The following is a 25,146-nucleotide window of genomic DNA, read 5'->3' as shown; positions in this document are numbered from 1 at the left end:
CAGTTGATTGGTTTCACATTTGGAGCTGCAACCAAGCAAGGCAGTTGATTGGTTGCACATTTGGAGCTGCACCCAAGCAAAGCAGTTGATTGGTTGCACATTTGGAGCTGCACCCAAGCAAAGCAGTTGACTGGTTGCACATTTGGAGCTGCGCACAAGCAAGGCAGTTGATTGGTTTGACATTCAGAGCTGTGCCCAAGCAAGGTAGTAATTGGTTTGACATTTTGAACTGCACCCAAGAAAGACAGTTGATTGGTTTGACATTTGGAGCTGCGCCCAAGTAAGACAGTTGATTGGTTTGACATTTGGAGCTGCGTCCAAGCAAGGCAGTTGATTGGTTGCACATTTGGAGCTGCGCCCAAGCAAGGCAGTTGATTGGTTGCACATTTGGGGCTGCACCCAAGCAAGGCAGTTGATTGGTTTGACATCACTGATTTCCACCATGTTTAAAGTCATTCATTTACACCAGGTTTCCACCCCTATTTGGCAATTGCTGTACTATGGACTTCCTCAGGCTATTACTGTTAAAGGAAGCCTGGGTCTACATTATTAGCAACAGGCAGCAACATAATACAATTCTGTATTTAATAATATTTTTGACTTCCCAATCTAAAGAGCAGATAACAAATAAAATAACAGGTTGCATGTCCCCAGGTCTCTCCAGGTGTTGACAGACAGGTCTCATGTCCCCAGGTCTCTCCAGGTGTTGACAGACAGGTCACATGTCCCCAGGTCTCTCCAGTTGTTGACAGACAGGTCTCATGTCCCCAGGTCTCTCCAGGTGTTGACAGACAGGTCTCATGTCCCCAGGTCTCTCCAGGTGTTGACAGACAGGTCACATGTCCCCAGGTCTCTCCAGGTGTTTGCATACTGGTCACATGTCCCCAGGTCTCTCCAGGTGTTTACTGACAGGTCTCATGTCCCCATGTCTCTCCAGGTGTTGACAGACAGGTCTCATGTCCCTAGGTCTCTCCAGGTGTTTACAAACAGGTCTCATGTCCCCAGGTCTCTCCAGGTGTTGACAGACAGGTCACATGTCCCCAGGTCTCTCCAGGTGTTTGCATACTGGTCACATGTCCCCAGGTCTCTCCAGGTGTTTACTGACAGGTCTCATGTCCCCATGTCTCTCCAGGTGTTGACAGACAGGTCACATGTCCCCAGATCTCTCCAGGTGTTGACAGGCTGGTCACATGTCCCCAGGTCTCTCCAGGTGTTGACAGACAGTTCATATGTCCCCAGGTCACTCCAGGTGTTGACAGACAGGTCATATGTCCCCTGTGTAGCTCATTTGATAAAAACATGGTTCTTTCAATCCCATGGTTCTAGGTTTGATTCCCACAGGGGAACAGTAGATAAAACACAAGTAAACATATGCACTACTTTAAGTTGCTTTGGATAAGAGCGTCTGCTAAATGACTCAAATGTAAATCGTTAGATCGGGAAACAGATGCAAAGTGTCTGTAGAGAGAAACATCCCATTTGATTTGCAAATGGTTTCTTATCTCTTTAGAAACCATGTGGTGCCATAATGGGATATTTAGTTTGAGGGTGTAACTACAGGCTTCATTCTCATTCAGTTATGGAGCATGGATCCGGTCCATTTATAGAGCATGGATCAGGTCCAGTTATAGAGCATTGATCAGGTCCAGTTATAGAGCATGGATCAGGTCCAGTTATAGAGCACGGATCAGGTCGTTATAGAGCATGGACAATGTCCAGTTATAGAGTATGGCTCTGGTCCAGTTATAGAGCACGGATCAGGTCGTTATAGAGCATGGACAATGTCCAGTTATAGAGCATGGATCAGGGCCAGTTATAGAGCATGGATCAGGTCCAGTTATAGAGCATGGATCAGGGCCAGTTATAGAGCATGGATCAGGGCCAGTTATAGAGCATGGATCAGGTCCAGTTATAGAGCATGGATCAGGTCCAGTTATAGAGTATGGATCAGGTCCAGTTATAGAGCATGGATCAGGTCCAGTTATAGAGCATGGATCAGGTCCAGTTATAGAGTATGGATCAGGGCCAGTTATAGAGCATGGATCAGGTCCAGTTATAGAGCATGGATCAGGTCCAGTTATAGAGTATGGATCAGGGCCAGTTATAGAGCATGGATCAGGTCCAGTTATAGAGTATGGATCAGGGCCAGTTATAGAGTATGGATCAGGTCGTTATAGAGCATGGCTAATGTCCAGTTATAGAGTAGGCTCTGGTCCAGTTATAGAGCATGAATCAGGTCCAGTTATAGAGCATGGATCAGGTTTAGTTATAGAGCATTGATCAGGTTGTTATAGAGCATGGATAATGTCCAGTTATCGAGTATGGCTCTGGTCCAGTTATAGAGCATGGATCAGGTCCAGTTATAGAGCATGGATCAGGTCCAGTTATAGAGCATGGATCAGGTCCAGTTATAGAGTATGGATCAGGGCCAGTTATAGAGCATGGATCAGGTCGTTATAGAGCATGGCTAATGTCCAGTTATAGAGTAGGCTCTGGTCCAGTTATAGAGCATGAATCAGGTCCAGTTATAGAGCACGGATCAGGTCCAGTTATAGAGCATGGATCAGGTTGTTATAGAGCATGGATAATGTCCAGTTATCGAGTATGGCTCTGGTCCAGTTATAGAGTATGGCTCAGGTCCAGTTATAGAGCATGGATAATGTCCAGTTATAGAGCATGGATCTGGTCCTGTTATAGAGCATGGATCTGGTCCAGTTGTTCAGTTATAGAGCAGGCATTCAGACCTAATATTTCAATTTTGGTGTCATCAGACCGGAGAATCTTTTTCCTCATGCTGTTAGAGACCCCCAGATCTATGTCACCCCACAATACCGTCTCTGAGATACGCGGAGTGTTCCTTGTACTTCATGGCTTGGTTCTTCATCTTACCTGCACTGTGAAGTGTGCAAACCTGTATAGGAATAGTGTGTGCCTTTCTGAATCATGTCCAACCAATTTAATTTACCACGGGTGGAATCCAATACAATTCTAGAGAAATTTCAAGGATGTTCGAAGGACACAGGATGCATGGCACAAATGTCTGAAAGCATGTTTTTGCTTTGTCATCATGGTGTATTTGGGGTAGAAAGCAAAAAGTACAATTAATTAATTAATTATACAGTCTATAATACATATACTGTACTGTATATAAAAATACATCTGGCAAATTGCTGCTTTAATGCAGGGTCATTAACCACACATTACAGGAGTGTCTAAACCTTTCATTGACATTTACTGTTTTTAGATCAGTTGGAAGCTTGTTCCAGTCCACCACAGCAGTATTCAAAAGTTATTTAGTTGAACAAAAGTTTAAGCTAGCCAAAACCTACCAAAAAAGTTTTTGCGAGTGTGTACAAATCTGTCTATATACTTTCAGCCAACAGTTTGTTCAGTTTAGAAAACATGTTGCTAATTATTCACACAAATAAAGTAGGAGACATAATGTGATTTGTTCCAAAGCCATCATGGTATTTAATTATAGTTATTTTGTTTTTGGGCTTTGTTGTGGTCCATTGTCAGACAAAAAATTATTTTGTATAATTATTGTAATTATGTTACGGCCACCAGCCACCTGGTCCAACCGAAATCGTCCTGCAGCAGAATCTCATGCCCTGCCTCCCCGTCTTACCACAACTCACCTGGTTCATTTAGCACACACCTGGTTTGTTTAAGACGTGAATGCTTCAGTGAGGACAGGCTTGTGTATTAACCTGTATGTGTGTGTGTGTGTTAGTGTGTATTAAACTGTGTGTGTGTGTGTGTGGTAGTGTGTATTAACCTGTGTGTGTGTGTGTGTGTGTGTGGTAGTGTGTATTAACCTGTGTGTGTGTGTGTGGTAGTGTGTATTAACCTGTGTGTGTGTGTGTGTGTTAGTGTGTATTAACCTGTGTGTGTGTGTGTGGTAGTGTGTATTAACCTGTGTGTGTGTGTGTTAGTGTGTATTAACCTGTGTGTGTGTATTAACCTGTGTGTGTGTGTGTGTGTGTGTGGTAGTGTGTATTAACCTGTGTGTGTGGTCTCTCTCCTCAGTGCTCCCAGACAGTCCCAACTTCCCGTACAGACACTACGACCGCCTCCCTCCCATCAGCCAGTTCTCCATCGAAAGTGATTCGGACCTGTCAGAGACCGCTGAACTCATCGAGGAGTATGAGGTGTTCGACCCTTCTAGACCACGCCCCAAAATCATTCTTGTCATTGGTAAATCACCTAAATGTAACTCTAACCCCTCATGATCATGTCACAGTCTTCATCACCATCTACAACTTCTGATCCTAACCCCAACTCTATCAGGATCTCTCATTCTAATGTGGAGCAGCTGCATGTATGTAGAGCTGAATACATTATGTATGTAGAGGGGAATACATTATTTATGTAGAGCTGTCGAAATTCTGTATGTAGAGGGGAATACATTATGTATGTAGATGGGAATACATGATGTATGCAGAGCTAAATACATGATGTATGTAGAGCTAAATTCATTATGTATGTAGAGCTGTCTACATTCTATATGTAGAGTTGTCTACATTCTGTATGTAGAGGGGAATACATTCTGTATGTAGAGGGGAATACATTATGTATGTAGAGGGGAATACATTATGTATGTAGAGGGGAATACATTATGTATGTTGAGTTGTCTACATTATGTACTTATAGCTGAATAGATTATGTATGTAGAGCGGAATACATATTGTATGTAGAGCTGTCCACATTTTGTATGTAGATCTGTCTACATTATGTATGTAGAGCTGAATACATTATGTATGTAGAGCTGTCTACATTATGTATGTAGAGCTGAATACATTATGTATGTAGAGCTGTCCACATTTTGTATGTAGAGTTGAATACATTATGTATGTAGAGCTGTCTGCATTATGTATGTAGAGCTGAATACATTATGTATGTAGAGCTGAATACATTATGTATGTAGAGCTGAATACATTATGTATGTAGAGCTGTCCACATTTTGTATGTAGAGTTGAATACATTATGTATGTAGAGCTGTCTGCATTATGTATGTAGAGCTGAATACATTATGTATGTAGAGCTGAATACATTATGTATGTAGAGCTGAATACATTATGTATGTAGAGCTGTCCACATTTTGTATGTAGAGTTGAATACATTATGTATGTAGAGCTGTCTACATTATGTATGTAGAGCTGAATACATTATGTATGTAGAGCTGTCTACATTTTGTATGTAGAGCTATCTACATTATGTATGTACAGCTGAATACATTATGTATGTAGAGCTGAATACATTATGTACTGTTCCGCTCAAAGGTTTGCAAACCCTTGGAGAATTGGTAATATATGTACCATTTGTAAAGAAAACATGAGTGAGCAGGAAAAACTCATATTTTATTTCTTATGGGATTCATATTCAACTGTAGGTCATAACAGAATAGCACAATCATAAAACAAAACATGGCAACAAAGTAAAAAGTGAACTGACCTCTGTTCAAAAGTCTGCATACCCTTAGTTCTTAATACTGTGTTGCCCCCTTTAGCATCAATGACAGCATGCAGTCTTTTGTAATAGTTGTCTATGAAGCCCTGAATTCTTGGTGGTATAGCTGCCCATTCCTCTTGGCAAAATGCCTCCAGGTCATGCAAAGTTTTTGTACATCTGGCTTGAACCGCACATTTAAGATCTCCCCAGAGTGGCTTGATGATATTAAGGTCAGGAGACTGTGATGGCCACTCCAGAACCTTCACCTTTTTCTGCTGTAACCACTGGAGGGTCGACTTGGCCTTGTGCTTAGGGTCATTGTCATGCTGGAAAGTCCAAGAGTGTCCCATGCGCAGCTTTCGTGCAGAAGAATGCAAATTGTGTGCTAGTGTTTTCTGATAACATGCTGCATTCATCTTGCCATACATTTTCACAAGATTCCCCGGGCCTTTAGAGCTCACAACCCCCCAAAAGCATCAGTGAGCCACCACCATGCACACAGTGGGGATGGTGTTCTGTTCACTATAGGCCTTGCTTACCCCTCTCCAAACATAAGGCTTATGGTTGTGACCATAAAGCCCTATTTTGTTTCGTCACTCCAAATTACAGTTTGCCAGAAGCTGTGAGGCGTGTCAAGGTGTTGTTGAGCATATTGTAACCTGGCTTTTTTGTGGCACTGGCACAGTAAAGGCTTTTTTCTGGCAACTCGACTATGCAGCTCATTTTTGTTCAAGTATCGTCGTATAGTGCTCCTTGAAACAACCGTCTTTTTCCAGATCAGTCTGTATTTAACCTGAGGTTACCAGTGGGTTTGTCTTTGTATCCCGAACAATTCTTCTTGCAGTTTTAGCTGAAATCTTTCTTGGACTACCTGGCTTTGGCTTTTTATCAAAAGATCCCTGCATTTTACACTTCTTAATAAGTGATTGAACAGTACTGACTGGCATTTGCAAGGTTTTGGATATATTTTTATTTCCTTTTCCTTCTTTATAAAGTTGCATTACCTTGTAAGAATCAATAGATTATGTATGTATAATGTAGCTGTCTGCATTATGTATGTAGGACTGAATAGATTATGTATGTAGAGCTGAATACATTATATATGTGCATATTGGGAGGGGCAGTCCATGTCTGATTGTCTGTAAGGGGCAGTCCATGTCTGATTGTCTGTAAGGGGCAGTCCATGTCTGATTGTCTGTAAGGGGCAGTCCATGTCTGATTGTCTGTAAGGGGCAGTCCATGTCTGATTGTCTTTAAGGGGCAGTCCATGTCTGATTGTCTTTAAGGGGCAGTCCATGTCTGATTGTCTTTAAGGGGCAGTTCATGTCTGATTGTCTTTAAGGGGCAGTTCATGTCTGATTGTCTTTAAGGGGCAGTTCATGTCTGATTGTCTGTAAGGGGCAGTTCATGTCTGATTGTCTTTAAGGGGCAGTCCATGTCTGATTGTCTGTAAGGGGCAGTTCATGTCTGATTGTCTTTAAGGGGCAGTTCATGTCTGATTGTCTTTAAGGGGCAGTTCATGTCTGATTGTCTTTAATGGGGCGGTTCATGTCTGATAGTCTGTGAGGGGGCAGTTCTTGTCTGATAATTGGCAGGGGGCGGTTCATGACTAATAAGTTGTGAGGGGGCGGTTCATGACTAATAAGTTGTGAGGGGGCGGTTCATGACTAATAAGTTGTGAGGGGGCGGTTCATGACTAATAAGTTGTGAGGGGGCGGTTCATGACTAATAAGTTGTGAGGGGGCGGTTCATGACTAATAAGTTGTGAGGGGGCGGTTCATGACTAATAAGTTGTGAGGGGGCGGTTCATGACTAATAAGTTGTGAGGGGGCGGTTCATGCTACAGACCATCTGATCAATGTTGAGACAAATTCATTACTATCAAGGGTTTGATTGAGTTATATCAATCGTTTTCTCTGCTTCAGGAAGACCGAACGGCCTTAGGATTCAGAATATTTTAAGATCTTCATCCACAATCTACAAAAGACAACCCTAGGAAAACAATTGTATGTATGTTATTCAATTTATTATTAAGTTATGCAGCACTCAATGCCTTCATGTGAGTAAGTTGCACTGCATAACCAGTTGTGCTACCATTAGCTGCAATATCTGCCACAAAATATTATTGTAGCAGTTGTTCAGTCTCTCTTCATTTCTATGGACTAGTTTTATTCCTCTAATACAGAAGCATTGCTTCAATTATGGCAATTTTTCCAGGTCAGGAAAGCATAAGAGAAGAGTACACTTATCCAAACTTACTGTTTAAAAAGTTAGTATCCATCTATCCATCCATCTACAGTATCTACCTACAGGACCTGTGTCTCCCTCTCCCTCTTCTTCCCTGTTCTGTTATTATAACTCTGTGTGGGAGTGAATTACCAAATACTTTTGGGATTATGACAAACCTTCTGTCCCACAACACTGAGGCAGAGAGACAGAGATAGGAAGACTGAGAGAGGAAAAGAAATGCAACAGAGAGGAGGAGATAGAGATGGGAGAGAGAGGAGGTGATAGAGATGGGAGAGAGGAAGTGATAGAGATGGGAGAGAGAGGAGGTGTTAGAGCTGGGAGAGAGAGGAGGTGATAGAGCTGGAAGAGAGAGAGGAGGTGATAGAGCTGGGAGAGAGAGGAGGTGATAGAGCTGGAAGAGAGAGAGGAGGTGATAGAGCTGGGAGAGAGGAGGTGATAGAGCTGGGAGAGAGGAGGTGATAGAGCTGGGAGAGAGAGGAGGTGATAGAGCTGGGAGAGAGAGAGGAAGTGATAGAGATGTGAGAGAGAGGAGGTGATAGAGCTGGAAGAGAGAGAGGAGGTGATAGAGCTGGGAGAGAGAGGAGGTGATAGAGCTGGAAAAGAGAGAGGAGGTGATAGAGCTGGAAGAGAGAGAGGAGGTGATAGAGATGGGAGTGAGAGGAGGTGATAGAGCTGGGAGAGAGAGAAGGTGCTATAAAGGCTGGGGATTGTTTTGGAGTGAATCTGTCTCCACTGTCATTTGATTTAAAGTAGAGTTTCACCATGGTTAGGCTCTAGTCAATCAGTTGAAGAATGGATTTCAAATTAAATTATAAAATGTACAACATCTGGACATCAAGAGGCCACCCTTTTCAGTACATTGATGTGTCATGAAAAAAATGTCCTAATGAATTGACTGCCTTCGATATGGGAATAAATCTCTCTTTTCCACTGTAAACGTTTTGTGACTCCCACTGACTCATACTGACACCCACTTACTCCCACTGACTCCCACTGACTCATACTGACACCCACTGACTCCCACTGACTCATACTGATACCCACTGACTCCCAGTGACTCCTACTGACTCCTACTGACTCCCACTGACTCCCACTGACTCCCACTGACTCATACTGACACCCACTGACTCCCACTGACTCATACTGACATCCACTGACTCCCACTGACTCATACTGACACCCACTGACTCCCAGTGACTCCTACTGACTCCTACTGACTCCCACTGACTCCCACTGACTCCTACTGACTCCCACTGACTCCCACTGACTCCCACTGACTCATACTGACACCCACTGACTCCCACTGACTCATACTGACACCCACTGACTCCCAGTGACTCCTACTGACTCCCAGTGATGTGGGTATGTCTTCATGGAGGTCAGGTCATAGTGTAAGAAAGGCTGATGTGGGTGTGTCTTCATGGAGGTCAGGTCATAGTGTAAGAAAGGCTGATGTGGGTGTGTCTTCATGGAGGTCAGGTCATAGTGTAAGAAAGGCTGATGTGGGTGTGTCTTCATGGAGGTCAGGTCATAGTGTAAGAAAGGCTGATGTGGGTGTGTCTTCATTGAGGTCAGGTCATACTGAGTGAAGAAAGACTTATCTTCAGCAACTCTAAAACTCAGACCCTCTCCCTGTCCATCCTGCAGGGGGTCCTGGCAGTGGTAAAGGCACTCAGAGCCTGAAGATCGCTGAGCGCTATGGTTTCCAGTATGTGTCGGTGGGAGAGCTGCTCAGGAAGAAGATGATTCACAACGCCACCAGCAACAGGAAATGGAGCCTGATTGCCAAGATCATCACCAATGGGGAACTGGCACCTCAGGTAGAAAACACTCAGATAGCATCCTATACCCTATGTCCTATCTCCTATTACCTACATCCTAGTACATATGTCCTCTTCCCCATATAGTACTGTGTTCCCTGTAAAATACACTACTCCCTATATTGTACACAATACCCGAACAACTGGCTGATTTGTCTGTCACGGACGGGATGTTTGTTGAGGCAGCTGCTACGGTTGGATTCTAACAAGCGGCTCTTTCTCTCCTCGTTTCTCTCCTCGTTTCTCTCCTTGTGGTCACACGCTCACATAACGTCTCCTACAGTCTCCTTCGCCCACCTGTCTCAGTACTCTCTGTTTCTTTCTCCACACACAACATGTTCATCAGAATCATTTCATAGCCAGGTATATTCTGTATTTAATCAGATATGTCTTGATATGGCTTCTTTTTCTACTTAACATCGTTTAATGGGCTGAAGCATCTATGTAGTTGCCGGATTCCCCATCACTAATTTGGACTTGTTTTCCAATCTACAATTATTAGAAGATAAAATGTCACGTAAAAATACAAATGTTTTGGCATAGTCAAGGTTTTAGAAGAGAGATGTCCTGCCTCTATCAAAACCGAAACAGCCGAAGATGGGAGGAACAAACTAAAAGTAGCGGGCAGCCATGCATTATTCATTGTCATGTTTGTCTATATAGGAGCTATAAAATTACTCAAGTGAATTTGACCTTTGAGCAGGATTTCTAAACTGTAAACAATGTTTGAGTGAATAAGAGAACATCTAAATCTCTCTGGTGGTGGTGGCTGAGTGATGGTGACTGAGTGATGGTGGCTGAGTGATGGTGACTGAGTGATGGTGGCTGAGTGATGGTGACTGAGTGATGGTGACTGAGTGGTGGCTGAGTGATGGTGACTGAGTGTTGGTGACTGAGTGAAGGTGGCTGAGTGATGGTGACTGAGTGATGGTGACTGAGTGATGGTGACTGAGTGGTGGCTGAGTGATGGTGACTGAGTGATGGTGACTGAGTGATGGTGACTGAGTGATGATGGCTGAGTGATGGTGACTGAGTGATGGTGACTGAGTGATGGTGGCTGAGTGATGGTGGCTGAGTGAAGGTGGCTGAGTGATGGTGACTGATTGAAGGTGGCAGAGTGAAGGTGGCTGAGTGATGGTGACTGAGTGATGGTGACTGAGTGAAGGTGGCAGAGTGATGGTGGCTGAGTGATGGTGGCTGAGTGAAGGTGGCAGAGTGATGGTGACTGAGTGAAGGTGGCAGAGTGATGGTGACTGAGTGATGGTGGCTGAGTGATCGTGACTGAGTGATGGTGGCTGAGTGATGGTGGCTGAGTGATGGTGGCAGAGTGATGGTGACTGAGTGAAGGTGGCAGAGTGAAGGTGGCAGAGTGAAGGTGGCTGAGTGAAGGTGGCAGAGTGATGGTGACTGAGTGAAGGTGGCAGAGTGAAGGTGGCAGAGTGAAGGTGGCTGAGTGATGGTGACTGAGTGATGGTGACTGAGTGAAGGTGGCAGAGTGATGGTGGCTGAGTGAAGGTGGCTGAGTGATGGTGGCAGAGTGATGGTGGCTGAGTGAAGGTGACTGAGTGATGGTGACTGAGTGATGGTGGCTGAGTGAAGGTGGCTGAGTGATGTTGAGGGAGGGAGGGAAGAGTGTCAATGTGGGAGGGAGGGAAGATCCATATCTGTCTTATTAATTATTTCCTTGTTGTCTGCCAGCCGTGACTCAGCTGTGCGTCCCAAATCACCCCCTGTTCCCTACATAGTGGCCTAGCTTGGATACCACTATACTGGGCTGTAGAGAACAGGGGGGTATTTGGGAGGCCTCCATTTGAGTCATGGCTGCTAGACAACGTGGATGGTGTTGGTTGGAAAACACAACAGATGGACACAGTGTCTTTATGAGCTACCACCACCCTCTTCATCACCTAACAATCACCATCATCATCATCTCCTAAAACAGACCATCCTCTTCGTCACCTTACAATCACCTTCCTCTTCATCGCCTAGCAACCAACATCCTCTTCCTCACTGGAAATACAGGAGGGATAGAAACTCAGGATTCTGTGTGTGTGTTTGTGTGTGTATGTGTGAGATGTGTTATACAATTGACTAATACTGAGGATGCAGTCTCTGAGAGACTGATGATTATTAGGAGGATGTTATGATCAGTCTGGACCAAAGGAAAGACTCAACAACAACGTTTGCTTCCCAAATACAACCATATTCCTTATATTGTAGACTACCCTAGACCAGAGTCCTATTCCCTATATAGTACACTACATTAGACCAGAGACCTATTCCATAGATAGTACACTACTTTAAACCAGAGACCTATTCCCTATATTGTACATTGCTTTAAACCAGAGATCTATTCCCTATATAGTACAGTACTTTAAAACAGAGACCTTTTCCCTATATAGTACACTACTTTAGACCAGAAATATATTCCCTATATAGTACACTACTTTAGACCAGAGATCTATTCCATATATAGTACACTACTTTAGACCAGAGACCTATTCCTTATATAGTACACTACTTTAGACCAGAAACCTATTCCATATATAGTACACTACTTTAGACCAGAAACCTATTCCCTATGTAGCACATAACTCTAGACCAGAGAACCATGCACACACTCAAATGCACACACACACACAAATATACACAACCCTGACACTGAGGCACAGTTGGAGTGTAAAACAGCCTCTGGGATTGAAGAGATTACCACACATAATCTCTGTTCCTGGATGATACTCCTGAAATGTAACAGATTAACTATGGATAATTGGATTACAGGATGGCCCGCAACCACCTGTCAGACAATATTATGACCTAGTGTGTCTTTTCATATTCATATGACGTCTTTCATATTAATTATTTGACAAATGGATGTCATGGGGTTTTATTTTATAGATTTCTATAGACATTACCATTTAGCATTATGTCTGTACGATCCACTGTCACCCTGACACAGAGGTTGATTTGGCCTTTGTGTAGTGTGTTCTCATGTGACCGTTAAATTGACCATAGTTTAACCAAGCCCATCCTAATACTTCCGAAAGCATTTTTATTTGCTGGAACCAGTTCAGCGCCTGTGAATGAGACTAGTCATTTCAGTCAGATGTGGTTGGATGTGGTCCTGGATGTCCACTGGGCTGTGGATGATAACAGTCATTTCAGTTGGATGTGGTCCTGGATGTCCACTATGCTGTGGATGAGAACAGTCATTTCAGTTGGATGTGGTCCTGGATGTCCACTATGCTGTGGATGAGAACAGTCATTTCAGTCGGATGTGGTTGGATGTGGTCCTGGATGTCCACTATGCTGTGGATGAGAACAGTCATTTCAGTCGGATGTGGTTGGATGTGGTCCTGGATGTCCACTGAGCTGTGGATGAGAACAGTCATTTCAGTTGGATGTGGTCCTGGATGTCCACTATGCTGTGGATGAGAACAGTCATTTCAGTCGGATGTGGTTGGATGTGGTCCTGGATGTCCACTGGGCTGTGGATGAGAACAGTCATTTCAGTTGGATGTGGTCCTGGATGTCCACTATGCTGTGGATGAGAACAGTCATTTCAGTCGGATGTGGTTGGATGTGGTCCTGGATGTCCACTGGGCTGTGGATGAGAACAGTCATTTCAGTCGGATGTGGTTGGATGTGGTCCTGGATGTCCACTGGGCTGTGGATGAGAACAGTCATTTCAGTCGGATGTGGTTGGATGTGGTCCTGGATGTCCACTGGGCTGTGGATGAGTGGGCTGGTCAGTTCCCACATTGGAAGCGTCAACACAGATGCTGACAACGTCGGCATGGTGACGTTACATAGCACGGAGGCCGGAGTTAGCGAGAGCTACAAGGTTATATAATGAGCTGGATGAGGCAGCTGCCTAATTCAACGGCGTTAGCAGATCCCATTAGACTAATGCCTGTGTGGTACGATCAGATACAGGTTGTATCTGCGGGAGGTTGTGTGTGTATTTCTGACTTAACTGCTGTATTCGTTGGGGGGAATGGCTCCGGACTGTGGTTAAATGTGCTTAATGTGTGAAACAAATCTAACTGCCATAGAAAACTCTCAGACAGGATACACACGACCTACGGTTTGGGTTGGGTATCGAGAACCAGTTCCAAATTTAAAAGAACCGTGTATTCGATAAGACACGTACATTTCAAATCGTGTCTTTGGGTCCTCACTTCAGCATATTTCAGTCGTGACGCACTCGCTCCCGAGTTACATCAACCATTTTACAGGCAATGAAAGTTGCACTTGCTACATGGACTTTTCAGTAAATCAAAAAAGCATGTGAGAAGCGACACTTGTGTTTAGATCCTGGACCATGGCTGAGTCTAACAAAAAAAACAAAAAACTGCTAAATGCTACACATGCAGCAAGAACATTTTGTGCAAGGGAGGCTACATGTCAAATAGGATGAAGCATTTACTTAAACACGGCGTGAACCTAAAATATGCTCCGTATTCGATGTGTCGCGGTGTACCAGCCACAATAGCGCCCCAAATACAGCTAACATTAGCAGCAGCTTGCGCTCAGGTAAAACAACATATTGGGTTAGGGTTAGGGTGCCTTTCTGCCTTTTATATTGAAGGTAAACGAATGATATCTACTATAGATTGCTATATATTTTTCTATTAATTATTTAAATAGTTTTGGTTTGTAATTGTTTTTGTTGATCATTCCTTATAAGTAAAAAAAAATATTAAATGAAGGGAAAGAAATGTGTTTTTATTTTATTCCCTTCATATTTTTCATATGAAGGGGGGTTGGGGGGGGGTTTAGAGACCACTGAAACTTTTTCTATCAAAAAGTTGATAAGGAAAGTTTTGACAGAAGCGTTCAGTTTGCAGTGGTCCCTTAATTTTAACCCTTCTGTTCCTCACTCAAAACCTTCCATTTCGACTTTTTTAGAAAGGAAAGAAAAGGGTGCAGTGGTCTCTTCATTTATTCCGGAGCTGTAAACCTTGACAGCACTTATAAAGGCCTAAATGTGCAAAGAATAAAGGTATATTTTATTTTGTGTTCTTTTAATATTCATTTTTTCTTTCTTTCCAAATAATTATGGAATAGGAACCAATATTTGATAAACAGAATCAGAATCGGAATCAATGACATTGAAACAATACCAGACCCTCCCTGCCCCCCCCGGGGTTGAAGTGCCCCTTTAAAGTCAATCTACTTTGGTGTCACCTTCTAGATAGCTAAGTAAACATGTGGGTCAGTAAACATGTGGGTCAGTAAACATGTGTGTGGTTTAGGGTCAGTAAACGTGTGTGTGGTTTAGGGTCAGTTGACTTGCGTCTGGTTTAGGGTCAGTAAACATGTGTGTGGTTTAGGGTCAGTTGACTTGCGTGTGGTTTAGGGTCAGTAAACGTGTGTGTGGGTCAGTAAATGTGTGTGTGTGGGTTAGGGTCAGTAAATGTGTGTGTGGGTTATTATAATTAGGGTTAGGGATAGTAAATGTGTGTGGGGGTTATTATAATTAGGGTTAGGGATAGTAAATGTGTGTGGGGGTTATTATAATTAGGGTTAGGGATAGTAAATGTGTGTGGGGGTTATTATAATTAGGGTTAGGGATAGTAAATGTGTGTGGGGGTTATTATAATTAGGGTTAGGGATAGTAAATGTGTGTGGGGGTTATTATAATTAGGGTTAGGGATAGTAAATGTGTGTGTGGGTTATTATAATTAGGGTTAGGGTCAGTAAATGTGTGTGTGGGTTGGGGTCAGTAAATGTGTGTGTGGGTTATTATAATTAGGGTTAGGGATAGTAAATGTGTGTGGGTTATTATAATTAGGGTTATAGATAGTAAATGTGTGTGGGGGTTATTGTAATTAGGGTTAGGGATAGTAAATGTGTGTGGGGGTTATTATAATTAGGGTTAGGGATAGTAAATGTGTGTGTGGGTTATTATAATTAGGGTTAGGGATAGTAAATGTGTGTGGGGGTTATTATAATTAGGGTTAGGGATAGTAAATGTGTGTGGGGGTTATTATAATTAGGGTTAGGGATAGTAAATGTGTGTGGGGGTTATTATAATTAGGGTTAGGGATAGTAAATGTGTGTGGGGGTTATTATAATTAGGGTTAGGGATAGTAAATGTGTGTGGGGGTTATTATAATTAGGGTTAGGGATAGTAAATGTGTGTGGGGGTTATTATAATTAGGGTTAGGGTCAGTAAATGTGTGTGTGGGTTGGGGTCAGTAAATGTGTGTGTGGGTTATTATAATTAGGGTTAGGGATAGTAAATGTGTGTGTGGGTTATTATAATTAGGGTTAGGGATAGTAAATGTGTGTGGGTTATTATAATTAGGGTTAGGGATAGTAAATGTGTGTGGGTTATTATAATTAGGGTTAGGGATAGTAAATGTGTGTGTGGGTAATTATAATTAGGGTTAGGGATAGTAAATGTGTGTGTGGGTTATTATAATTAGGGTTAGGGATAGTAAATGTGTGTGGGGGTTATTATAATTAGGGTTAGGGATAGTAAATGTGTGTTATTATATTATATTATTATTATAATTAGGCATGCACCGATCCAATGCTGAAATAGGAAATTTGTCAGAAAATAGCCAAAAATATGGAATTGTGTATCAGCCACAGCAAGTCATTGTAATGAGCTGATACCATTAACTAGATGATAATAACAACACAGGGGGAACACGTTGTTGTTGATGGGCAGACCAGAAACGTGCTGGCTATGCCTAGTGAACCTAGTGATAATGTCTGAAGTCTGGAATTACTTTACACTTAAGACAGCCAGTAGTAAAACTAGTTGTTACAAATGTTGCCAAGAAAGTGTTTCAAGGGGTGAAAGTAGAGAAGCTTAAGCTTGCTGCTAGACAGTTGGCTAACGCTAGCTAAATTAGCTGAAGTTGGCAGATGATAGCTAACGTCATCTAGGCTACTTGAAAATACATCACTTTTACCTGCGTTATTTCTAATCTTGAAATACATTCAAATTCATAGCTAAATAGCAAGCTATGATTTTAACCAAATACTAATAAATAAATGGTTGTATGAACCTCTAGAAACTAAATGGTTAATAAATGGTTAGAAACTAAGAAGAAGAACTGTCAGTTTGTCACACCTTGTTTTCACTGCAGGGACTTGGGACATTGCTGTAAAATTTCGACAAAATGCCTTGCTCAAACTTGAAGTGTCTTTTAACATATTATAATTAGGTTTGGTGTTGTTAAAATAGTGCAAGATCCGTATTGTTAAATATTGAGAAATCTGTTAATAAAACGTTGTATGGCACACAGTTCAGTTGTAGGTCACCTCAAGGCCACTTCCACTCTATTTTTTCGTTCCCTCTGATAAGGGACTTTTTTAGACCTGGGAAACCAGGTGGGTTAAATTATTGAAGAGGTTGAACAGAAAACCAGCAGGCTCTGGCCCTCGTCGTGTAACAGAGTGGTCTTCTGGTGACCTGCAAGTCATTACAGTGGGTGAGCCTCTAAATGATGCATTGACCAGGGTCAAGCTGCAGCTGGAGACAGCATCCCTGCCGCCATTGGGGAGGAGGAGCTGTCAGTCTGTGCATCCACATCAGCACCACGCTGGTGTTTCAGAAGCCCGGGGATCCGGTCTGGTTGTGCCGCCGCACCAGTCCCTGCTTAACATTCTTAACATTGCCAACACAAACAGGCTAGACTGGTTGGTGGATGTGGTCAGTCAGGTCATTAGGATGGATCAGATACATCTGAGAAATTGGATTTGGACAATCATTTTCACCTTTGTCATTTCAGACTTCCCATATTTAAGAGTAATAGATACAAGAACCTTTTTATCCCTCAGTCTGCATGGTCTTAAGTCTGCACATGAAATGAAATATTGCATTTGTATTGCTTCACTTTTTCTCTCTGGCTAATAATGATTCTTAGACTGCAGCTGATTCCGTTTCTGTCAGATCTTCATCGGTCTGTTCAAAGATAGATCAATAGAACAAATAATGGATCTTTCTATACAATTCTTTGAAAATGTCTGCCAATATATCAGTCCTCTTACCAATGGGACATTCCTGTTACCAATACATCAGAGTTGTTACCAATGTATCAGTCTTCTGTCAGTTGTTGATTTCCATTTTTACTTTCTTTCCATCCAGGAGACAACCATCACTGAGATTAAGCAGAAGATCATGAAGATTCCAGACGCCAATGGGATTGTGATTGACGGTTTCCCTCGTGATGTAGGACAGGCGCTGTCCTTCGAGGATCAGGTAAGAAAGTGGAATGGCGTTGCTTCCTCTGTTGGAGAAGGTTTGGCGATACCTAGCTGGTAAATGATGGCCAATACTGTGTTCCCACACTGACCTGAATAAAAAGTACCAGAGACTGCTCACATTAGCCGGACCATGTTTAAAAACTTGCTGTGGAAGAGCATTCACCAGACCTTGTTTGACCCCAAGCAGTGGTAGATCGGCTATTCAAGCATACATTTTCTTTTCCGTTTTGTGTTCATGGCGCAGCGAATCGGAAGAGTGACAAATGTTGTGCACCTGAAGAGTCTCTGACCAGAATGTTGGTGCTGAGAAAATAAATCTCTTTATTCCAAATGACATCTGTGCATGAAGCCTCTTTAGTCAATAGATTTTCACCTAGTCTAAAGTTGTTCTCATGACAACGGCAGGTGTCTTGAGAACATTTCATTTAAAGTTTTGAGTGCGATATCATGTTAAAACTAGCGTTCAACCAATATTTTTGATCCGATACTGATTGTGGAGGATTTGGGTGGCCGATGGACGATATTTCCTGACGATAATTAATATAATGAAAGTATGGAAAGTATGTAGTATGTACTAAGTTTACCAGAAGTTCTGTTTGCATAGGCTACTTGGCAGGTCCGGAAAACAAAGCTTGCACCTGAGCCGATCCGAGCATACGTTACCGCATAGGCTACTTGGCAGGTCCGATCCGAGCATACGTTACCACATAGGCTACTTGGCAGGTCCGATCCGAGCATACGTTACCACATAGGCTATTTGGCAGGTCCGATCCGAGCATACGTTACCACATAGGCTACTTGGCAGGTCCGATCCGAGCATACGTTACCACATAGGCTACTTGGCAGGTCCAATCCGAGCATACGTTACCACATAGGCTACTTGGCAGGTCCGATCCGAGCATACGTTACCACATAGGCTACTTCATTCCCAGTAGTCATAGCGACTTTCATTGTTGGACTCGGAAGACTATCTGTTGCTCACTTGTCATTCATTGTCACTGATATTGTGAAAGTCAGTTGTAGTATTGTTAATGTAAAATGGAACAATACAAAGTAAAATAGAACAAACCTTACATTCGTAATCCAGATTGTGTACATCATTCATGACTGTAATAAATGTTAGCAAGCTAGTATACGTCATTAACTTTAGCCAACTGATTTATTGTTGTTAAAGTTAGCTTACGTAATACGAAAAGCACTTTGCCGGGAAGACAAATGTTGCCAAGTTGGCTCGGTCGTGTGTTTCAAATATAACGCCTTTTAAGTGCTCTGCATAATTACATACTAGATTTTAGGCTTTTTCAAATGTTCTCAGAAGAGCAGACTTGAAAGAACGGGAGAATGCAGGGCTCAGTTATGCATTTGTCCAACAACTGCACAAATGTCCAACAACTGCACAAATGTCCAACAACTGCACAAATGTCCAACTACTGCACAAATGTCCAACAACTGCACAAATGTCCAACTACTGCACAAATGTCCAACTACTGCACCCATGGACATCAAGCACACAACATACAAGCAGATCATTATTTGGAGCATATAATTATTTTTCAGATTACGAATCATCTTATCCAAATATCGACAGTTTATATACAGTGGATATAAAAAGTCTACACACCCCTGTTAAAATGCCAGGTTTTGTGATGTAAAAGAATGTGACAAAGATAAATCGTGTCAGAACTTTTCCCAATTTTAATGTGACCTATAATGTGAACATTTCAATTGAAAAACAAACTGAAATCTTCGAGGGGGAAAAATAAAAATCTTACAATAACCTGGTTGCATAAGTGTGCATGTGTTCAGTATTAACCAATCACATTCAAACTCATGTCATATAAAAGTCATTACACGCCTGCCATCATTTAAAGTGACTCTGATTAATCACAAATAAAGTTCAGCTGTTCTAATAGGATTTTCCTGACATTTTCTTAGTTGCATCTCAGAGCAAAAGACATGGTCCGCAGAGAGCTTCCAAAGCATCAGAGGGATCTCATTGTTGAATGATATCTGTCAGGCGAAGGGTACAGAAGAATTTCCAAAGCATTAGATATACCATGGAACACAGTGAAGACAGTCATCATCAAGTGGAGAAAATATGGCACAACAGAGACATTACACAGTGAAGCAGGGTGGTGGCAGCGGTCCCGGTCCAGTGTTTTTCTTCAGCTGGAACCGGGGCCTTAGTCAGGGTGGAGGGAATTATGAACAGTTCCAAATACCAGGCAATTTTGGCACAAAACCTTCAGGTATCTGTTGATGAAGTTCACCTTTTGGCATGACAGGGGTGTGTAGACTTTTTATATCCACTGTATATATAAGTTTACTGCATTTTGTTGTACTCTGGGTGTCCCTTTGGTTGATGCCTGGCAATGTGGGTGGATTGATTTCCTGCTTGTTAGGCCCTGTACGGGTAGGGCCACAGTGTCGCCGGACCCCCCCGTCTCAGTCCCAAGGTCTTACGCTGCTATACTATTGTGCTGGGGGATAGGGAGTTTTTCCTAGCCACTGAAATTCAACACTACTGTTGTTTGCTCCTTGGGGTTTAAGGCCAGATGTTTCTGTAAAAGCACTTTGTGACAACTACTGTTGTAAAAAGGGCTTTATAAATACATTTGATTGATTGATTGATACTACTCAATGACAATAAAGTTTAATCTAATCTATATACTGTTGTGGCTGTTCAGATCAGCAGACCCTAGCTAGTTGCTATCTAACATCCAGACAGTTAATCAAATGGTTTGAATGTTCAAACCATAACCCAACCAGCAACCCAACAAATTATATTGTCATTTAAGCCACTTAGTTAAGACCACATTAAAGAAGGTGCTTAATTGTTTTTGCAAATAGCTTATGGTTCTATTAAATATTAACCTTCTTATCTAGCTACTACTTGCTAGCTTACTTGGTGCATACATGTCCGGGCATTATATTAGTCAACGAAACAAGAAGCTTGATTATCAAGTTGCTAATGGTTATTGGTTAGCCAGTAAGCTATTTAGTGATTAGCTAGTGTACATTTTACATGCATGACCGGGCAGGTTTCTAGTAGGCCTAAATGAAACTAAACTAATAGTTCCAAAAGGAGTTTGATTGTGGCAACTAATTCATTTTTTAATACAGTAATCTTACTGGGGGAGAGTAGAGCAAGAGCATTCACACGTCCTAATGGCTGGTTGTAGCCGCGGCAACAACATTTTTCGATCAACACCAGGGGGTGCATTTGCGTTTCATTATGTAGAAGATCTATCGGAGAGAGGCTGATAGTACAAGGCCCATAGCGGATTGATTAGAAAGACCCTATTGATACCGATATCAGAGAGCCAATCCCATCTCTAGTTAAAACACAGTACCACATTAGATGAATGTGTTGGGCATGCCTCCCTATATATTAGCCAGTTGAAAATGATTGACCTTTCAAACTTCAGAAAGTGACTTGATGTCGGCATTGACAAATCTATGAATTGTTGAACAGGTGTGACAAGTTATGATATAACAGTTATATTGTCAAAATAAGAACATTTCAGTATTCCTTTTTAGATTTTTTAAAGTAAATACATTTAGTTATTAATATTCCAAACGTGTAATTTCTGAAAGGTCCCTTATGAGGCCAATTAGATCAACTGTTTTAAAGAAGCTACCCAGCTTAAGTTTGCTTCTCCTTCCAGTTTTGGCTAAGGTAGATATTTCTTGTCTTCCAGTTTCGGCTTCATCTGTGCTACGGTACATATTTCTTGTCTGCCTGTCGCTAACTCTCACGCTTGTACGTTGACTAATCAGTAAATTGGTTAGTTTACTGGTCAGGTAATTTGTCAGTTTATTAGTCAGTTTACTGGTCAGGTAATTAGTCAGTTTACTGGTCATTTTCCTGGAATGTTTTCAGTAATTTTACTGGTCAGCTTAGTAGTCTCATGATGAGGGTACAGTGTGTTACTGATACAGTGTGTTACTGGTACAGTGTGTTACCAGTAGAGTGTGTTGCTGGCACAGTGTGTTAATAGTACAGTCTGTTAATGGTGCAGCAAGTTGCAGGTATAGTGTGTTACTGGTTCAGTGTGTTACCAGTGGAGTGTGTTGCTGGCACAGTGTGTTAATAGTACAGTGTGTTTATGGTGCAGCAAGTTGCAGGTACAGTGTGTTACTGGTTCAGTGTGTTACCAGTAGAGTGTGTTGCTGGCACAGTGTGTTAATAGTACAGTGTGTTAATGGTACAGCAAGTGGCAGGTACAGTGTGTTACTGGTACAGTGTGTTACCAGTAGAGTGTGTTGCGGGCACAATGTATTAATAGTACAGTGTGTTAATGGTACAGCAAGTTGCAGGTACAGTGTGTTACTGGTTCAGTGTGTTACTAGTAGAGTGTGTTGCGGGCACAGTATGTTAATAGTACAGTGTGTTAATGGTGCAGCAAGTTGCAGGTACAGTGTGTTACTGGTTCAGTGTGTTACTAGTAGAGTGTGTTGCGGGCACAGTGTGTTAATAGTACAGTGTGTTAATGGTGCAGCAAGTTGCAGGTACAGTGTGTTACTAGTACCGTGAAAAGTGTGCAGCACAAATATCTATATCAAAATTAAATATCAGCCAAACTGTTTTTTCTCAGTGATTGTCAGAGAGAATGGGATGTTTTGCATAAATGTCGTCTGGTTTATGACACTAGTATCCACATACCAGTGTCCTCATGTACCCATGTGATGCTGTGGCAACATGCCAGTGTCCTCATGTACCCATGTGATGCTGTGGCAACATGCCAGTGTCCTCATGTACCCATGTGATGCTGTGGCAACATGCCAGTGTCCTCATGTACCCATGTGATGCTGTGGCAACATGCCAGTGTCCTCATGTACCCATGTGATGCTGTGGAAACATGCCAATGTCCTCATGTACCCATGTGATGCTTTGGCAACATGCCAGTGTCCTCATGTACCCATGTGATGTTTTGGCAACATGCCAATGTCCTCATGTACCCATGTGTCTTGGTAAAACCCAAGTGCTGCTTGACAAATGAGCTCATTAGTCAGACTGTGTGTCTGCCTGCTGAGAGTTAATGAGTGTCAGTTAGAGGAAATCTGTCCTCACCTCCCTCCTTATTTCTTACTTGTTGCTGAGAAGTGTGTGTGTATGAGCGGGTGTGTGTGTGAAGTGTGTGTGTATGAGCGGGTGTGTGTGTGAAGTGTGTGTGTATGAGTGGGTGTGTGTGAGAAGTGTGTGTGTATGAGCGGGTGTGTGTGTGAAGCCAACACATAACGAGAGGGCTGGGAAAACAACAGTTAGGGTAAAACACCATCCTGAGGAGAAATCCTTGTTAAATACACACTTGCCTACATGACAAATCATGTCTACATTTTATCACCCCTTACTTTTCCTGATCTATATTTTGGTCCCCTTTCTTATAGTAAAACCACAGACACACACACACAGACACACAGACACACAGACCCCCCCCCCCCCCCCCCACACACACACAGACACACACAGACACACAGACACACACACACACCAGAGAGAAGAGGGGAGGGGGAGGAGAGGAGTGGGAGGAGAACAGTGAGTGGAGGGGAGGAGAGGAGTGGGAGGAGAACAGTGAGTGGAGGGCAGGAGAGGAGTGGGAGGAGAACAGTGAGTGGAGGGCAGGAGAGGAGAGGAGTGAGAGGGGAACAGTGAGTGGAGGGCAGGAGAGGAGTGGGAGTAGAACAGTGAGTGGAGGGGAGGAGAGGAGTGGGAGGAGAACAGTGAGTGGAGGGCAGGAGAGGAGTGGGAGGAGAACAGTGAGTGGAGGGCAGCAGATGAGTGGGAGGAGAATCGTGAGTGGAGGGGAGGAGAGGAGTGCCAGGAGAACAGTGGGTGGAGGGGAGGAGAGGAGTGGCAGGAGAACAGTGAGTGGAGGGCAGGAGAGGAGTGGGAGGAGAACAGTGAGTGGAGGGGAGGAGAGGAGTGGGAGGAGAACAGTGAGTGGAGGGGAGGAGTGGGAGGATGAAATAAGGAGAGCAGCCTTCCTGATATGTTTGCCATCGTATCCAAGCAACAAATTAATATAGTAACTATTTCCCTACCCAAGTTTGATTGCGTCTGTTGCTTAGAGCTTGTTCTATACAAACACACACACAGAGCTGGTTGTGTACACACACAGGTGTGTGGGAACAAAGCAGGATGGAGCAGGATGGAGCAAGAAGGAGCAGGATGGAGCAGGATGGAGCAGGACTGGTCAAGATGGAGCAGGGTGGAGCAGGACTAATCATACAACTGTTTGATAACTGGGGTTAGGGTTGGGGTTAGGGTTAGGGTTAGGGTTAGGGTTAGGGTTAGTGTTGGGGTTAGGGTTAGGGTTGGGGTTGGGGTTGGGGTTGGGGTTAGGGTTAGGGTTGGGGTTAGGGTTAGGGTTGGGGTTAGGGTTAGGGTTGGGGTTAGGGTTGGGATTATATTCAGGATCCGTGTTTCCCCTACTTATTTTCCATACAGCGGCGGGGTGGTTGCGGGCCGACACGCCGGCATCAACGACACAAAAGGCATGAAATGCTGAAACGTCCTCCCTGAACACCAGTCTCTCTTGCTTTATTTTCTTAACATTATTTGACAATAATGTCTTAACATCATTCTCTAATAATAACCAAAGTATTCACTCTCAGTTAACCATTCTCTAAAACTGTTCATGAATCGCCTCCCAGACCCCTAATAAAACCACTAGGTACTAACTAATGAGGCAATATGAATTCCATGTACAATATAGTGTGTTGCAATGGGGCCTGAAGAGGGGGTAGAAAATACAGTTTTGCTGGATGTACATTGTGTTTGCAACTTTACTCTCCTAAGTATTTCATACAATTAACTGTGGCACTAAATAGTTTTTTTGCAAGAAGTATCCCTTGTACATTATGGTGGCGGGGGGGTATAGTGTGGTTGGATTTATAACACAATCACTCGCCAAAGTTTAATGAGCACAAGCAAATTTACAACAATACCATAACACATTTTTTTTTTTTGATAGAGCTTCTTACTTAAGCTCTAACAATTATAATATTCTTTAACTTATGAAAAGTATTATTTAAATAGCAATTTAGTTTTGTTAATATTTTTGTTAATAATTTTAGTTTCTCCTTTGAAAATATACACAATACACACCACAGACACACCACATACTTTTATTTTGAAGGCAAAATATCGAAAGTCTAATTGTTGTTGCCAAATTTATGGAACGTTTCACCGCAGACCTTTATTTTTAAGGCAAAATATGAAAAGCGGAGGTCTAATTATTGCTGCTGAATCTCTAATGTTTCCAGCATGATGCTAGTCTGTTGTAGCCTGTTGTAGCTATCGAGTTGTGACAGTTAGTTAGCTAGCTTCTTACCTTTGGTTGTCGCTCAGACGAACGCCACCTACTTTATATCAGTGTCACAGCCACTTCCTGAC

At 42.7% G+C, this 25,146-nt stretch overlaps 1 protein-coding gene across 1 annotated transcript in view; it reads left to right on the top strand.

Moving 5' to 3' along the window:
- Positions 1 to 25,146, top strand: part of ak5 (adenylate kinase 5) — a 78,564-nt gene that overhangs the window by 3,265 nt on the left and 50,153 nt on the right. Inside the window, exons 3-5 of the mRNA XM_034290812.1 lie at positions 4,030 to 4,197; positions 9,349 to 9,521; positions 17,629 to 17,742. Coding sequence (XP_034146703.1) covers positions 4,030 to 4,197; positions 9,349 to 9,521; positions 17,629 to 17,742 — 455 coding nt within the window. The remainder of the gene's footprint in view (positions 1 to 4,029; positions 4,198 to 9,348; positions 9,522 to 17,628; positions 17,743 to 25,146) is intronic.

Source organism: Esox lucius, chromosome 3, assembly GCF_011004845.1.
Source record: "Esox lucius isolate fEsoLuc1 chromosome 3, fEsoLuc1.pri, whole genome shotgun sequence".
NCBI classification, from domain to species: Eukaryota; Metazoa; Chordata; class Actinopteri; order Esociformes; family Esocidae; genus Esox; species Esox lucius.
Note: the sequence above shows the minus strand (reverse complement) of the source record. Positions and strands in the feature narration are given on the sequence as shown.